Here is an 18,867-nt window from a genome sequence, read left to right as displayed (position 1 = left end):
TTTTGTCACAAAGTACGAAAAAGTCACGCAAATGTACCAAAAAGGTTGCACAAAGCACGCACAGTACAACCAAATACGATATTTTTGTATTTCGTACCTGTCATACCTGATAAATGTGCCCCTAAGTGTAGTGCAAAGTGATACAGCAGTGGGATCCTTTCCCATTTATAAAGCAGGGAATTCCCATAACCAGAGCAGTCATGCAGTTTTGCCTGTACTCTCCTGTACTCAATAAGCATTCATTATATCTAAGTTAGGATCAAGTACAATGTACTGTCTAATTATTGAAGATAACATGGAAATCATTTTAATTATTTTATTAAAATGGAGGATATGGTAGATGTCCTTCCTGCTTTCTGAATAATGGGTTTCCGGATAATGGATCCAATACCTGTACTTGTTTTATCAGTAATCGTTTGCCTGAACACAGATGGGTGAATCTTCATGAGTCTGTCCTGTGTTTGTGTTGTCGATAAATTTCATCCATGAGCTTGTCACCCCTTAAACTATTTTATGTATCGTCCCTTTTAATTCAATGATATTTAAGACGTTGCACCATTAAAGCAATATAATAAGAAGTCTTTTAGTATATAAGTCTTCTTCTTTAGCATGGAAATAGCTTGGCACTTTTTCAACACTATAAATAAAATATTTTCTTCTGACAAATAGAGATATGACAACATGAAGATATATTCACAAAACAATCCAACATATGTTTTATGTAAGTCTGTATTAGAGTTACAGGTTTTTGCTGTCGTAGAGATGATTGTTGGTAGTTGGTACTATGACAGAAGTTTAGTATCTCATTTAGTCTATTGAAGCCAGTAAAAATGTAACATTGTTTCTGTTGTTATACAAATCACTGCAACAAAGAATATGCTAGCACTGGCATTATTTCCCCTGTCAGTTCTTCAGGGAGTGAGGCTACTGTACTAATAATTGTTTGTGTCAATTCCAGGAGCCTGCAATAAAAAGAAATACAGAAAAATTAGTTAAAACACGTAATAGACTCTAGTGATATTACTACCACTGTACTATAAAATCTGTGGCTGACACAATTATAAATGAAACTAAAGATGGCCATACACTATAAGATCCGCTTGTTTAGCAATATCGCCAAATTAGCAGATGTATACCCATGTAAGGTGGGCAATATAGTGCTAATCCGATTGTTTGGCCCTAAAGTCAAACATTTGCATTAAAATGATGGAAATATAAGCCATTACACCTGGTCAATGGACATCTGGTCAATTCGGCCACATATCAGTGGGGTAGGCCCATCATGCAAAAAACTTTAATCCAGCTATGTGTGCCATTTTTTGTTGCACTGTCACAGTCAGGGGCTGTCCATCCCCCTTCCCCCCGTTACAAAGCACCTGGTGTACTTTTATTTTGAAGGTTAATTATGTGCTGGCAAGATTGCTTTGTGCAGACTCTGTATGAAAGAACACATTTTGGTATGTTTTAGTGAACATTTATAGGGAGTTATGCCTATTCTTACCATGTCAAAAGCGGTGCAGGTAAAACAGGCTCTTGTCTTGATCCTTCCTTTGTAGCTAGAGCAGATTTCACTGATTTAAAATTAGCTTCAATATCTCGCTTTGGAAGATCCAAAGAGGGGTATCCACTGAAATAACTGAGAACTTTCTAAAGGAGCGAAAATACATGCACAATGTATACTATCTTTAGAGTTACCTGAAGGATGTGCCATAAAATTATGTATGTACCAATTCCTTTTTAAATAAAAATCATTATTTTAATAAAAGAACCAAGTTCCAATGCTCTGTGGAAAGAAAATGTAACAGAATCTGTATACAGGTATGTGACCTGTAATCCAGAATGCTCAGGACCTGGGATTGTCCAAATAAGGGGTCTTTTTGCAATTTGGATCTTCATACATTAAGCCTACTAAAAAAATAATTTTAAAGGAGAAGGAAAGTTACAATCACTGGGGTTTGCCAAATATTAGGCACAGTACCCTAAAGTTGATGCCACACCATGCGTATGGCGTATATTTTCGGCAAGCTGAAAGACATTTGCCTAAAATATGCGCCATACACACCATATGCTCCTACCTGTGCCTGCACCTGAATGTATGCATGTATGTATGTATAACTTTATTTATAGAGCGCCACAAGGGTATGCAGCACTGTGGAATCTTAAAAAAATACAAAATTACACACAGGGAGGACAAGTGTTATAATAAATAAATACAATAAATATATATAAATGCACAGGGAATAAGTGCCATGTGGTATGAGACACAGTAGGAAGGAGGTCCCTGCCCCGTAGAGCTTACAATATAAGTGCGCGGGTGCAGGCATTTGTAGCCAAAATCTGCATAAAAACGCAAGAGAATGCAAAGTCTTGCGTTTTTATGCATATTTCGGCTACATGTGCCTGCACCTGAGCGTATTCTATTCATTCGGGTGCAGGCACAGGTAGGAGCGTATGGCGCATATTTTCAGCAAACGCTTTTTGGCTTGCCAAAAATATACGCCATACGCATGGTGTGGCATTAGCGTAAAGGGCTTTTGTGGTTCTACAAACTCAGGTCCATAGCAGAGAAGTAATTAAATTAATCTGCATTGTTAACAGAACTAAATTGTAATAAGTATGCTTTCTTTAAAAATAAATCCTTTAAATATGCATTCTCTAATGTTGAAATTTGGATGTGTCTTTCATCTACACACAAGGGTTAAATTGCTTTACATTAATCAAGAAAGGCACATGCAGACTATTGTCGATCAAGCAATTAAGAATGGAACTAAGATTTAACATAGCAATAATCAATAAAACAACAATTATGCACTTACATAGAGAACTGACAACTGATGAGCAACATATTTATGGCTTCCTAAGTGCTTCACATCATCTTCTAACTGCTGGCTCAGGACCAAAAGCTGATTCAGTTTTCCTATGTGAATGTAGTATTCTAGGGAAAATCAAACTACTAGAGTTAATGATACATTGCCCAGTGCTATTTTCAGTATTTATTAAAAGGCTGCAAGCAATAACACTGTATTCTAATATAAAGCAGAATGCTGTACCATAATGTGTATGCATGTGTGTGGGCATCTGACTCTTGTGGTTAAGGGACCTATTTGAAAGTAGCTTATGTTCTACGAATATTAGATGCGCAATGTGTGTGCTATGCTGTAACATACAATAATTAACTCCTGTTTTTTGTTGCCATGGAAACAATGAGGGAAGAAGAATATTAAGAAAAATATATTCAGCTATTCATCTAGTGAGAGTTTTTTGTCTGAAAAGCTCAAACAATTGTATTGGTCTAAAGGCCAAAATGCTAGGTGTGCCATTAACCTAGTTAACCGAGTTGAAATGTGCACTCCAAATATTAAATCTGAAATCTGTATTTTATTGTTATGGTCTTATAAACTGGCTTAACTTTGTAGCAGTTTATGAGCTCATGTAACATTCACACTTTTCCAAATAAAGGCAGTAAAAGTTAGACCAATAGGTTTACTTTAACGTACACTGGTTACCTTCACTTTGTGGTCTCCTATCAATAAAAAATTGTAACTGTGCATCTATTCTGCTAAAATGTTCTGTTAAGAGCTGTGGAAGATAATGGCTCTATATGAATAACAAAAATAAATAACATCTTATCCCTTTCACTGCCAAGCAGTAACTACTCTAAGGTGATCATATTTAGAGAAGTAAAGATGTGGCGCTCTATGTGTGCCACACAAAATTATTCTCAGGCCATACCCACTTTTTTTGCCATCACCCCCTTGACCACACCCACCCAACGTGACAGATATATTTTGTGTTTTAGTTGTGTTGTTGTTATAAATAAAATTCCAAGTTCATATTTAAAGGTCCAAAACACATAGAAGAAATGGTTTGGCATCCTAATATTTAACATACCATGTATTCATAGCAATATTATAGTTCATTTTTGTATATCTGTGGCATTGAGACTCACATATATTGTACAGAATCATCCCTGTCTTGCTGGGTCCTAAAGACACTACAGTTTTAAAAAATGCACAGCAAGCAGCTGAAGGCTAGTGCCACATGGGGCTGCAGAAAAATGCAGGCCGAGAATCAACCCCTACACGGGCGCCACACTCCTTCCTTGTCTGCACCCAGAAACACTGTCTCCACCCAGGTGAAGGCAGACTCAATAGATGCTGGCTGTGAAATGCAAACTCTGACGTTTTTTTGCTGATATACACTGCGTCTGCCTGCACCTGAGCAGAGACAATGCTTCCGGGTGCAGACATGGTAGGTGGATGCTGCCAGCATAGGTGCCAATTCTCAGCCTGTGTTTTTCTGCAGGCCAAAAATCAACCATGTGTGGCACTAGCCTTAGAGATAACAGGTCTACACTACAGTCAGAATACTGATGTTCTGTTTCATTTTTCATGCCTTGGACTACTCTGGCTCTGTACACTGCCTAGCAATGCATTTTTTTTCCCTTTCAAAATAATGTAACCAATTTTTTTTTGGCCAACGTAGATATCTACTGGGAGGGTTAGTGAATGAAGACAAGAATACATGTCATTCCAAATGTTTCGCAAACTGTTTTCCACAACCATATAAAAAATAGTTCCTTTGCATATATATTTATAGTTTTCCTCAGCATCAAAATCATAGATGCTTTACTAAATCCATTATATGATAGCCATGATAGCTCTATTGGGATAGGGATGTGAAACACGAGGAACAGAACTGCATTATCACATTATCATAAGACTTTACTTGTTGCGGTTTGATACTTCTTCTTACTCAATGGCAGCGCAAGAGTTGATGTTCTCTAACTGAGCATATCTTTTACATACCTAGTTGTCTTTCTCTTACCATCCATTGGAGGTTTTTCTAACATGTCCACTGGCCTTTCATGTATGATGTATATCTCAACTCTTGGAAAGAGCATGGATAAGCCTGAAGTATCCAGATAGTCCTGTAAAATGTTATACATGCAGAAATGATATTCCGCCTAAAATCATATAAAAAACTGTTTCATAAAGGGTATCTCTTGTATGCTGACTGTGTCTAAAAATGTATTACACTAATAATGTTAATTAAATGTAGCTTGTGTATATCTTTACATTATTGCCTATGAGTAAATCAGTGACTAGTATTTTACAATATAGGAAGGTGACCTGCTCAGGGATTCACAACATTTTGTAAGTGTCTGGAGGCACCTGAACAATGCACAAACCAACTGTATGTGTAAGCTCAACCTCATTACAGCTTGCCTTCTGTGGATCAATTTATTATGGCTGCAAGTGTCAGTTAGTGTACAAGATAAAGGTATTGCTGCTGGCATTAGGCACATAAAGATTTCATTTTCTGCTAAATAGAGATTGCTATCATTTACAGGTGAATCTCACATGTACAGTCCTCTCACTAAGTTGATACCTACCAACCACATACTGAATCCACATCTTTGCATGCACTTAAAGAGGAAAGGTAAAGGCCCTAATTTTAGAATGATGGACAAAGGGCATTGAAGTGCCAGGGCCTATTTTAATTCCTAGCCCAGAGTTGATATTATCTGCCCATTTGTTTTTTAGTGTTCTTTTAGTGTTCCTTTTATTTTGATGCAGGATATTTAGTGGAATAACTACCAGGGGGAGGTCCAGGGTTATAATTGCATGGCATATGATATCACTACGAGGACATTGGTGGTGTGTGCTTAGCGGGTGTTGCATTGCAGAGGGGATTCCAGTTGCAAATTTTGCACCCAGATCTGTGGGTATTTAGTTCGATTTCTGTGGATACTGTATGTATGTTCATTTTTATTTATATAACTCTACTTGTGTACTGCACAGTATAACAGGGAACATTAACCAAACAATATGTTTCATTACAATAATAAATAAAAATACAAAGTACAGCAACATTCAAGATTAAGTTATAAATGTTAAAAAGACAAACAGAAAGAGGTTCTGGACCTGTAGAGCTTACAATCTAAGTATTTTTTAAACATAAACAATAATTACTCTTTACCTCTAAGCATGGAATAGGTTCTGGTAAATTGGTTAAACATTCTTTCATTCTTTCCACAACATCTGCCCCTAAAAGGAAAATAATCACATATCAAGCCACTAAAATGTTTACAATACATTTTTATAGAGTTGAGGTACTGATAAAAATGTAAAAGATCAAATAATCATTTTTCTTGTCTACACAAAACTACATTTACATGGATTATGCTAGCAGTCTTCAGTGACATTTCTCATTCAGGATTCCAAATGCCTTAGCATCATGCCAAGGCCAAAGAAAGCTCAGATGAGCCCACTAGCCAAGCAGCCAAGTCGCAATCTAAGCCAAGTAGACATGTTGGAGGGCTATAGACAAGCCATCATTTGCAAGAATGGAGAATCAGGGCAAATATTTCATGGTTGATGTTGAAGTATCAGCCTTAAACCAAAACCATAGAAGTGACACACAAAAATCTCACCTAATGTATGTAACGTAGCATCCTCCCCAAGGCTCACATCATGGCTCGCATCATCTGCAACCTGCTCCTGTAACTGAAAATAAGGAACAGTGCGCTGAAAGAGAAATCAGCAAAAATACAGATCATTGACACTAAAATGAAGCCCTAACAAGATCCAAAATAGAACCTTTAGAATATACAATTCTAAAGGTGCTGACTGTTTTATAGCTGCTGAACCCAGGTTTTGACTAACATTTCAAAAAGTCCATGGCTTTTCAAGAAAACAGAGGCCCAAACAGCTTCTCATCTGCCCAAAACATAATGACTATCTATGGCATCTTAGAGCAGCCCTTCTTGCCACAGATTGCCAGTCTGGGCCAGGCTGAACTAATGATGTGTGGGTCGACAAGATTTAGACCCGCACCTGACCCTAACCCACCCTCTCCCAACCCATGTTGAACCTGGGCCACTGCTCTGAGGCTACTTATATATCCGTGAATGCCCCATCTCTGATGTCATGGAGGGGGCGGAGCAAGGCAGGCATACGTATATAAATAGCCACTGCCAGTGTCGGACTGGCCCACAGGGATACCAGGAAAACTCCCGGTGGGCCCAGGTATCAGCGGGCCCTCCTACTTCTAGCCATTTGGCTTATTTCTAGTCATTCCCTATTTCTCTATGGGAACAAAACAACTAAATATACAGAAAAATAGAATAGATTATAGTATATAAAGATAAAAAACTAGGAAATATAGAGACTGAGTAAGAAGTGGGTGAAAAATTGTTTGGAGAGTGGGCCCATGTTTTAGGTTTTCTGTTGGGCCCCTGGGGTCCCAGTCCGACACTGGCCACTGCCAGAGGCAGGGCACAGTTAGGTCGCGGGTGGGGAGGGCTGCAGGAAGAGACTGGCTCGAACCCACCCGTGACCCAAGGAAGTTGTGTGAGTGTGAACCTCTGGGCTGGTGCAGTAAGTTTAGAACGGTGTATACAAATACAGCAGTTTTAGCCATATATTTTTTAAATACAACATGATATTAAAATCCACTTACTTGTTTTACCTCCCCTTTGATGAGAACATCTAACTGTGAACACAGTGCAAACATTTCCAGTGCCACCTGCTTGCTGCTCATTTGAATTGGCTGCAATGGTTTCTTCAAATTGATAACCACTGAAAAGAATAGGAATAAAACATGACCACAAAAGATAACCTTTCCATTAGGTATGTTGTAGAGGTTTTAATTCTTTAATCATTCAACCAGGCTGAGTGTGTCTATATACAGTAAAATCCCCATTTTATGTTTTTCAGGGTGTAAAATCCATTATAAATTGGAGGGACCCCTGATGTTCCCCTGTATTTATATACATTTCCCTTGAAAAATGAAATCATGCCTAACTACAGTGCTGCAATATTTTTTGTTTTAAATTATTAACCGTTGATTTTAATAAAACAGCTGGCAGTCATATATGGATTATTGTAATCAAAGGAGAAAAAGATAATGCAAGTGTTAATTAGCAGGTACTACAGAAGCAAAATGTATGGGATAGTATTACATGGCATAAATGCCACCACACAATACAGCTGAGTTTACATATTATTTTTTTTTGCCAGATGGTGCTTACTCACAAATGCAAAAGAAATGTTCTATGTACACAATAAGCTCTGCTTTCTTACAGCACAGTTTAGATAAAATAAATGAAAACAAATCCAAATTTCTTTTTCCTTCCTTTTTTGTTTGCTTCTTATATAATATTTAATATAAATACAAAGAAATATGCTGGGGTGTAACTACAGAGAAAGCTGTTTGGCCCTGTATAGGCATAATGTTCCATGGGAGGGGGGACTGAATGATAAGCCGTGTAAATATAGGTTTATGAAAATATATTATTTCCAAAGTTTATGTGGACTGTAAAATGATTGCCATAGGGCCCAGTATATTCTAGTTTATGCCACTGTTTGTATACAAGCCTCTTCTTTTAACAGTGTTCCCTCTAAGCCATGCACTCATGCACACACATTTGAGGCCAGTTCACACAATAAATTCCGGTGTACAAATAATTTTGTGTGAAAATACTAAATTTAGCACTTATTCTATGCCACCAACCTCTCTGCACATACAGGTTTTAAAGGCGTGAACAGGGTTTGAAAAGTGAGCACAAAAGCCAAAAAGAATTTAAGAGAACACTGCCTGGCTCTCTATCTTTCTACCTAATCAATCATTGTAGAGTGTGTCCTTTACAAACCAAACCAACTATCTGTTTCACTCATAATGCTAGGCATACAGAAACAGAGCACCATGCACTGCACTAAATGCTACACACACTCACACACAAATTGTATAGATAGGAAAGGAAACACTATGTAAGATGCAATAGACAGATACTAATCACTACCTTTATAGCATGAATGGTAGATGCAGGGCTGGCGTACGGGCTGGGACTGGCTTACAGCAGCCATCCTTAGACATCCATTCACAACAGCAGGAGATATTTTGCCATGGATTCCAGAGTATATAGGCAGCCCAGAAGGAATGATACAGTGTTATTTCTGATTGTGAGGATGCTCTAGTAAGTGAGCATGATGCAGAACTAGGGAGCAGCCAATAGCTGCTGACTTCATATAAGGATGTGCAGAAGACATGCTCTATATAAACCTTGCCTGGTACCTTCTCCCATTGGGAGAAACTTATATAGCTTAAATGTAATAATTATTTCATTCTGCCTCAACTGTAAAATAATACATTTTGCCGACACTGCATTCGCCTATTCCAGCCTTTTCCATTTGTCAAATAAAATGTAATGCAAATGACTTATGGTAGAACAGATTGCTGACGAGCAGTGAATGCTGAGAAGCGACTGGCTGACGATCACCCCCAAAGAGCATGGGAATATCAATAGCAGAACGCTAAAGCAGCGCTCCTACAAATCCCAGAATCCACAGAAAGGTTTTGGTAGCATTAGCTGTATAGGTTGCTAATACCTAAATAACCCTGTTTCCATCTCCATCCATTATGTAGCGCTTAGCGCTAATATACGAGCAAGGGTAACTTAGCAGAGCTGTCGCTTTAAATTTTCCATGATCCTTCGACTGTTTTTAAAAAGCAAGTTGACACCTCCGAAGGCTGACAGGGGAGGGAGAGGGTAATGGATTTGCAGTAGTATGGGCGATGAGAAACCCCACTCCTTTCCCACACTCACTGACATTGCTAACACAGCAGCTGTCACAGTGAATACACAGCGCGTCGCTGTTCCCTTGCAGCCCCAGGAAAGAAGACTGAGCATGCGCTAATGGCAGCGTCTGCGCTTACTGTCATGTGATCTCCCAACGCGGAAAAGTTGGTCATGTTGCCAGTGAGGGTGCTAAGGGCAGTACGCGGTTGCTTGGGATACTGGCGTTATCCGCCCTACTATACTACCGAACTCCGAGCGGGCTCTTCTCTTTATTCCTCTCGCACAGTTCCCTGTAATGGCCGCCTCGATTTCTCATTGTCTGGTCTGCGCTGCTTTTCTGGTGGCTTGCCTTACTGGAAGGCAAAGAAGCATGGGGGGGACCACAGTAAATCAGGGAATCTGACAGCCAGTGATGATTTTTGGGTGGAAGAGGAAGATGAGGAGCTGGATGATTTGGACTTGTCTCCTCACACTGCCTCCCTTCTACAGGGAGCTCACAGGGTGTTTCTTGTACACCCGGACGTGAAGTGGGGGGCTAAAAAGCAGCATCTTAGCTCGGGTAATTCACGTACTTTAGGTGGATGTAGCTATTCCCATAAGGCTGGGTGATTACTGAAGGACTCAGTTATTCAATTGTTTTCCATTCCCCAAACCATTCAAATAATGTTAAGAAAACAAACAAACAAATACATATTATTGTTGACCTAAAAAAACACATTGCTCTGTCAAACAACACAAAGTACAAGTGGTTCAGTTTGTTACCAGCTGCAACTCCCTAGAAACTCATTGTCCAAATAATTTTTATTATTAAAAAATACCTTTTAAAGTGCCAGTGTGTTATGTGACATAGTAATTTAAATGCAAGCTTTCAGGGGACTGCCATAAATGAACTGTGTGTATACAATATTTATATATAATTTATCTTTTGTAGCATGACCCTTTTCTTTTGTGCAAGCAAACTGCACCCACCAATGCACTGCATTCCCAGCCAAGCACAAGCCTTTGTAAATAAGATGTGGTATGGAGTGCAAACGCAAGTGCCTAGTGTAAAATGTGAATGCAAATTGACATTTTTATTTATTTATTTTACTTGCACTGCAGAATTTTCCCCCAGAAATCTGTCATCATTCACAAATATGATTTTTGTTTGTATCTTCTTACAGCTGACTTGCAGGTTGCTGAAGCTGTTGCACTTATTCACAGTCTTCCTAACTGGTCTGTGGTAAACACATTAATTATGTCTACAAAATCTCCTGATAGCAAGCTCATATTTGGAAAAGGGAATTTTCAGACGCTAACAGGTAATGTGCCTTTCAGGGGTATTACTGAAGCATATGCAAATAAAAAGTTCTGTGCTGCAAAACTGTTATGAGACGATTTTACTTGCATATGTGTATAGGGAGCCATATCCTTTTCTTTGTTTAGGGCCTAAATAGTAAAACCAGTTTGGGGGAATGTAATATGTATGGCTAACAGAATTAATTATTGCTACATAATCAGGGTCAGGCTGGGCTGGTGGGACACTGGGAAAAACCCAGTGGGCCTCAACTTTTGTAGGCCCCACCATCTGCTTCCTGCCAGGAATTAGGCACTCCAACTGGCCCAAAATAAAAGTAAAGTGTTGTGTGCATGCAGGGGGATGGCGACAACAAGTGGGGAGGGGGTGCACAACAAGTGTTAGAAACTGTGTAAGGTTGGTGGCAGGTGATGGGATTTGCGACTAGAGTATCCGGGGCTCCAGAGATGGCAGCCCCTTGGGCCTTGCACACCCCTGCCTGACACTGTACATAATAGCTATTTTTTATAAGCTGTATTAAGGGGTTCTGGTAGCATTTTTTAAATTGCAGTGCAATATATTTAAATGTATATGAAGCCATTTAATTTTTGGATTTACTGGTGTTTGGTGTATTGTGATATATGCCTTAGCTAAAGTTATGATTAGCATACAGCTTTAGGTACTTTCTACCTAATTTTTGCCCTTTTCACCTTTTTCCATGTTTTCTTACAGATGTAATTAAAGGACACCCTCAGATCACTGCAGTTTTTTTGAACGTTGAAAGGCTTTCCTCTTTGACAGAGGTGAAGATTGCTCTCTGTTGATGTCTGTTAATGTCTTTTCTGCCAGCTTCAGAATTGCAGTTTTTCAGCCACCCATTCTGTTGATGTCAGTTTCTAAGGGGCAGATTTACTAATCCACGAACGGTCCGAAGGTGTCCAAATGCGTTTTTTTCTTAATGATCGGTATTTTTGCGACTTTTTCGTCGCCGTTGCGACTTTTGCGTATTTCCCGCAATTTTTCTTCGCCGTCGCGAAAAAATCGGATTGGTTTTTTCGCCGTTTACTATCGCTCAATACGAAAAAATCGCGAAATTTTCGTTTTCCCTTTCAGGATTCGGATTCGTGGATTAGTAAATCTGCCCCTTAGTATTACAGTGTGTGATGCCAGAAGAGACATTCTCATAATTGTTAACCTTTTTAGAACAACTATACTAATACATTTTCTTTTTTTCTTTGTAGAAAGAAATGGAAGAAGCCTGGGGGGTTAAGGTCTTTGATAGATATACAGTTGTACTCAATATTTTCCGCTTTAATGCCCACACAAAAGAAGCTAAACTGCAGATTGCATTGGCTGAACTTCCACTTCTAAGGTACTAAAAAAGCACCCCATTTTATCACCAGGTTGAAGGTAATATCAGCAAGTAGGGTAACATATTTAGCATTCATAGCTTTTTAAGAGAGAGCTGACAAAATTTCCATTGTATTATGGGAAATAAGAGTTCAGAAGAGTATTTTTCAGGGGAGGAGGTGGGGTATAAGTCAACCTGTATAATGTTAGAAAGTGGAAACTGAAATCCAAAGTAACAAAGTACTGTACTTCTTTATAAAATGGGAAGTAAATTAGCCTTCCAACAGATGGGATGAATATTAACACAGTAAAGAAATCCAAACCTGGGACAGATATAAAACACTGGGCTCTTTTGATACAGGTCTAATCTGAAAAATGAAACTGCTCACATGGATCAGCAAGGCGGAGGATCAAGATACATTATGGGCTCAGGTAATATGTTGTTAGATTTTCAATTAAGTTTGTAGCACAAAAAAATGGCATCAAAAACCTCTAAAGTTTTGAAGCAAGGAATGGTCCTCCAGGGAAGGGACATCTGCCATTGACTTATATATGATCTGATTTCTGATTCAGATTTTTAGCTGTTTTGTCACATAGTAAATTTCATGAAAGCCACAACTTTTTTTTGCAACTTTTTGCGCTAAAAAAAATCCAAATCAGAAAAAAACAATCCAACCGTTCATAAATTGCCCCTTGATGTTGCTGCTTATGTGAGACTGCTGAGAAATGTAACAACTAATGGATCAAATGATTGGAAACTGCCCATTTATATATTGATACATTTTCAGATATATCGAGTTTTTAACAGAGGTATGAAATAAAGCATTTATTATTTTTATGAAGAAGCAGTCTTGGCGTGCTCCATCCATCAATACCAATTTCTTCAGATATATCGAGTGCAATAGTAAAAGGTGATGCTGTTGAAAATCTGGTGATGCAACCTCTACGTAGTTGTGTTACAAAGTTTATCAGGGACGTTTGGTATACCTACTAAGCAATGAATTATACAGGTGGAAATTGGAAAATTACAGGGGTTTGTATAACTTTTAGTTGCTTTCACAATTCTTTTGCGTTGTTGTTTAAGTGATATAACATATCCAGATATGTGTATGACAACACACTTGTAATGTGTAGGACAACACTTGTATTCTACTACTAGGTGAAACATTTTTGGAGGTCCAACAAAGGTTGTTAAAGGAAAGAGAAATCAAGATTAAAAATGCATTAGAGAAAGTGAAGAAAAAAAGAAATTTGCTGAGAACCCAGCGCCGGAGAAGGGAATTTCCCATCATATCTGTTCTCGGGTATACAAATAGTGGTATGTATAAGAGCTTACATTCCTTATATTTATCTTTCATGCTGCATGTGAAATAAGACTTTTTAAGGACCTGTTTTATTAATCTCTTATTTGAAGCTGCAGCACAGATTACATAGTATGATGTAAATGATTTGATGTGGTGTGAACAACACCCTTACCTGTCCCACGTGCCTCTCATTTTGCAACGAGTCATGATTTTATGTAAATGCCTATTTCTAGAATTATCCAAATTCATTATCCCCTTACAACCACACAGTCTACACATACAGGATTTCATTGTCGCATTACAGTTTTCCCACATTCATTGGCAGTAGTAAAACAGCTATCCTGTTATCCTAGTCCACTGCATGATCTGCTACAGTGTGTGGCGAGTGCTGTTAATGAGTCTGCTATAAGTTTAAGCACTAAAAAGCTATCCTGTTCCTCCTACCTTCATGATTGATGCAGTTGCCCTAAGCCACAGATCAGGTATTCTGGGAGGTTGAAATGTACACTACCTTGGAGGGTTTTTGTTTGCCACTGTGTGTTCAGCACTAAACTTAAAGGAACAGTAACGCCAAAAAATTAAAGTGTTTAAAAGTAATTACAGTATAATGTACTGTTGCCCTGCATTGCTACAACTGGTGTGTTTGCCTCAGAAAGACTACTATGGTTTAAATAAGTAAGCTGCTGTGTACCCATGGGGGCAGCCATTCAAAGGAGAAAAGGCACAGGTTACTTAGCAGATAACAGATAAACCCCCATTATATGGGGCTTATCTACTAGTTTTCTACTATATAACCTGTGCCTTTTCTCTTTTTTTCCAGCTTGAATGGCTGCCCAATGGCTACACAGCAGCTTATTTATATAGTAGCTTTTCTGAAGCAAAAACACCAGTTTTTTTGCAGAGCAACAGCACATTATATTTTAATTACTTTAAAACACTTTGATTTTTTGATGTTACTATTCCTTTAAAAAGAAAGAAATACTATGACCAGTGGATGTTCAGTGGTGTTTAAGGGTATGTTTTAAAATATACTCTTTAACTTGGGATATCGTCTTATGCTGATGTCTTGTCTTTTTTAGGGAAAACAACCTTGATTAAGGCTCTAACTGGTGATGAAGGTCTTCAGCCACGTGACCAACTCTTTGCCACTCTTGATGTTACATCACATGCAGGTTTACTTCCCTGTCGCATGCCTGTCATTTATGTTGACACAATTGGATTTTTGTCACAACTTCCCCACAATCTCATTGAGTCCTTCTCTGCAACTCTAGAAGATGTGGTCCATTCGGTAATGGGTTTTAGTACAAAAATTATAAAGATGTTTGTGTAATACTCTCATTTATAACTTCTGCACTGTGATTTAGTGTTTTTACTTCAAGTCAGAATTTAAAAATAGGGAAGAGCATTCTAATATTATAACCAGAATTCCATGTGGTAACTTTATGTATTGTCTGTCACCAGACCAAGTAAACAATTTTCCTATCCATTTCAAATATTTTAATTGCCAAGCAACAGTAAATGGCAAGTGAAAATTGAGTCCCACAGACAACTGCATGTGCATAGCACCTATTCTAGGTTTATACAGTACCAAGAGGTTGTTTTTAATAAAGTCTTTCTTTAAAAAATAAAAGGTAAGCAGTGTAATTTTAATTATAGATATAGAGAGATAAATATGATATACCCTTTTTCTGCAGCTTATTGCTTCAAAAGCTGACATGGGAACCACTGTGTTATGTTAATATTTAAGCAACTGGCCATGTAGCCTTTCACTATATTACAAATATTCACTTTCAGGGTATGAAATAAATTGCCAGAGAGATAGTGTTGTGCAATTTTGATGCAGGTATTCGTAGCAATGTTCCACCTATCTGACTGACCAGACTTTGAATGTATCCATCTTAAGGGCTGTGGCACAAGGGGAGATTAGTCGCCCACGACAAATCTCCTGTGTCACGGGCGACTAATCTCCCCGAAATGCCATCCCACCGGCGAGAATGTACATCGCCGGCAGAATGGCATACGCAGCGCCATGATTTCCCCGAAATCGCAGAAGTTTCATCTCAAGACAACTTCCACGATTTTGGGGAAATCCCGGCGCCGTGTATGCCATCCCACCGGCGATTTACATATTCGCCGGTGGAATGGCATTTCAGGGAGATTAGTCACGCGCGACTAGTCTCCCCATCTGCCACAGCCCTAAAGCTATAAAATCTAATATAACTGTCATAAAGTTCAGATGGAGATGGTAAACTGAGCTGCAGTGCTACTTAACTGCAATCTAGTTATTAGACACAGAGTACAAGATTCCCGTACCCATTTTAATGATGTATGTTTTGTGTACCAGGATTTATTAATCCATGTGAGGGACATCAGCCATCCAGAAACCTTAAAGCAGAAGGCAAGTGTCTTGTCTGTTCTGAAGAATCTCAGATTGCCACAGCAACTCCTTGACACAATGATTGAAGTACATAACAAAATTGATTTGGTTGACATGTAAGTGTACTGCTTTACAAAAAAGGATGGCAATAATGAATATGTTTTTTGTGCGTCCTGCTTACAATTCATAACATTTTATAAGTCATTAAACTCAATAAGTCAATAAAAAACAAAATCACCAGCGATACTTAAAAAGTCTTGCACAAAGGTGAGATGTTTCCGGTCTCCTGTCCCTTTTTCAAACACAATGATCACTGGCAACTTTAATACTTTGTTTCTAATTGTATAATGGTGCTGTGAAATTCAATCACGAACAGGTTGAACTCTCTCCAATGTACATAAGTCCACATGGACACTTCACATAATAAACCACATAATTTGTAGCACATATGATATCCTTTTATTTTATATATTTGCATGACTGACGGTGAGTGAAAGTCAGTCCTTTTATAACATTCCCGCATTGTGCACATCCTAGACAATGATACATTCCCAACTTTTTGGGTCATCTGTGTCTTTTTCCCAACACCCACTTTAACCAGTATATATATATATATATATATATAAATTAAATATATATATATATATAATATATATATAATATAAAAATCTATAAATAAAATGTTATTGTAAACTGTTTTCTATGTTAGGCCTGAGAATATCGATGCCAGTGTCCTGTCCGTGTCAGCTCTGCTTGGACATGGCTTAGAGGACTTGAAACAGCAAGTAGAAACTGCAGTGATGAAAAGCACAGGAAGAAATGTTCTAACAATCAATGTGAAGCTTGAAAGTCCACAGTTAAGGTACAGTAAGACATGATTATAGATTACAGAGAGGTAGAAATGAATGTAAATTGTGGAAGTTGCCTTGAGAGGAAACTTCCGCGATTTCAGGGGAAATCATGGCGACGCGTATGCCATGCCACCAGCGATTTACATTCTCGCCGGTGGGATGGCATTTCGGGGAGATTAGTCGCCCGGGACACATGAGATTTGTCGCGGGCGACTAATCTCCCCGTCTGCCACAGCCCTAATAGCTTTGAAACTACAATGTGGCAAGGCAATAGGAAATATAAACAGAATAAAATTATAAGGAAAAAAAAAACAAAAAAATATTTTGCTACTTTCTAAGACACTCTGCAACTTCACATTGATTCATTCCACATACAGCAATTATATTATGCCTTCTACTAAAAAATATTAGAAAAATAAATGCAATTTGCATTGATGTGACCTATATAAAATCATTGAACCAACAGCCTTGTGCCCGCATATGGTCACAGAACGTCTTGGTGACTTCTTATATTGCTAGTTTTAATATGGAAGATACATCCTTCCTTATATACTTATGAAATACATCCTTATATATTAGCCATAGAGTGATTAAGGAAATTACCTTTATGTTGCCTTGTAACAGGACTATTTTTTTTTTTACAGCTGGTTATATAAAGAGTCATCAGTACAAGAAGTAAAGGTTTTGCCAGAAGACGGTACTGCTAGAGTGCGCGTAATTATAACTAATTCTGCCTATGGAAAATATAAGAAGCTGTTTTGTAAATGAAGACTTTACAGTAAAGGGCCATATACACCTAATTTCAGGCTGACAAATAGCTGTAAGTGCTTTTGGAAAACAAGCAAAATTGAATATTCAGGTATGTGCAGGCTTTGCACTGAATCAGTGCTACTGCCCAGTCTCTGTATAAAACTACTCTTATATATAATTATGCCTTTAATTTATTGCCATTTGTTTGAAGAATAAAGAGTTTTGTTAACCAGTTTCAGAAGTGAATTATTAACAGTATGGCAGACATAATACCTAAACAGAATCAAAGCACATGATTTTCTATTAATTGATTGCCATTCAAATTATTAGGAATCACTTTGATTTATTTTAGGACAGATGTGGAAAAAACTTGAGTACTCCATTTCATTGCAAGTAACTTACTAGCAAAGTACTAGCAGACTATCTGCAGTCTTCTGACTCATGGCCCCCTTTAAAGGGGTTGTTCACCTTTGAGTTAACTTTTAGTATGATGCATATATCCTGAGACAATTTGCAATCGGTCTTCATTTTTTATTATTTGTGTTTTTTAGTTATTTTTTTTTCAGTTCAGGAGCTCTCCAATTTCAGCAGTTATTTGGTTGCTAGGGTCCAGGTTACCTTAGCAACCAGGAAGTGGTTTGGATGAGAGATCTGTATTTAAATAGGAGAAGGACTGAATAGAAAAGAAGTTACAAAAAGTACCAATAACAATAAAACTGTAGCCTCACAGAGCAATAGCTTTTGGCTGTCAGGGTCAGTGACCCTCATTTGAAAGCTGGAAAGAGTCAGAAGAGGAAGGCAAAAAATTCAAAAACTATAAAAAAAAAAAATAAAATAAACAATGAATACCAGTTGAAAAGTTGCTTAGAATTTGCCATTCTATAACATACTAAAAATAAAGTTAAAGGGTGAACCACCCCTTTAATAGCCATAAATGAATGTTGAGGCCTTTTTAAATATGTAGAGATTCAGTTGCAGTTTTATACATAGAACCATTAGTTTGCCTCCCTAATTATGAATTAGACACACTGCAACAGTTATACCTCTCCCTCACCAAAGTTCTATAGATCAAAACCCTTCTAGCAGTGCCTACACCTTGTACGTTTGCCGCCTGCTCTTTTCCTTTATCCAGGAGCACTGGCTGCTCTTGTAATTACCATGAAAAAGATGAAGAACAAATTCTTGCTTTATGGGAAGGCAGCCCAACAATCCTGTTGGTACCTTGTTAAATTGGGGGTCACTGGCTCCTCTGTTCAGCAGTAGAATACAGCAGCTGAGCCATCTGCATTAAAGAGTCTGCAAGGCATTATAGAGCACTACTCTGGCATAGATAGAAGTAAAACATTCAAAGTAAGATGGATTTTTCTAGATCCCTC

The 18,867-nt window shown here is 38.1% G+C and overlaps 2 protein-coding genes across 2 annotated transcripts; one reads left to right on the top strand and one right to left on the bottom strand.

The window, feature by feature from the left end:
• Positions 1 to 302: 302 nt before the first annotated feature.
• Positions 303 to 9,546, bottom strand: LOC100486952. The gene is made up of 8 exons (XM_004911816.4): positions 8,807 to 9,546; positions 7,465 to 7,583; positions 6,437 to 6,509; positions 5,983 to 6,050; positions 4,828 to 4,930; positions 2,817 to 2,935; positions 1,502 to 1,647; positions 303 to 962 (listed from the first exon to the last, which is right to left on the bottom strand). The coding sequence occupies exons 1-8, from the start codon at positions 8,868 to 8,870 to the stop codon at positions 860 to 862; spliced, it is 795 nt and encodes a 264-aa protein (XP_004911873.1). The 5' UTR covers positions 8,871 to 9,546; the 3' UTR covers positions 303 to 859.
• A 109-nt stretch (positions 9,547 to 9,655) lies between these two features.
• gtpbp6 (GTP binding protein 6 (putative)) lies at positions 9,656 to 17,725 on the top strand. The gene is made up of 10 exons (XM_002936982.4): positions 9,656 to 10,142; positions 10,747 to 10,884; positions 11,592 to 11,662; positions 12,101 to 12,231; positions 12,571 to 12,641; positions 13,369 to 13,527; positions 14,593 to 14,801; positions 15,858 to 16,006; positions 16,600 to 16,752; positions 17,386 to 17,725. Exons 1-10 carry the CDS (start codon positions 9,755 to 9,757, stop codon positions 17,507 to 17,509), a joined length of 1,593 nt encoding a protein of 530 aa, XP_002937028.1. The 5' UTR covers positions 9,656 to 9,754; the 3' UTR covers positions 17,510 to 17,725.
• Positions 17,726 to 18,867: the final 1,142 nt, after the last annotated feature.

Source organism: Xenopus tropicalis, chromosome 2 (genome assembly GCF_000004195.4).
Source record: "Xenopus tropicalis strain Nigerian chromosome 2, UCB_Xtro_10.0, whole genome shotgun sequence".
Lineage (NCBI taxonomy): Eukaryota > Metazoa > Chordata > Amphibia > Anura > Pipidae > Xenopus > Xenopus tropicalis.
The sequence above is the reverse complement of the archived record's forward strand: the minus strand, read 5'-3'. Positions and strand labels throughout refer to the sequence as shown.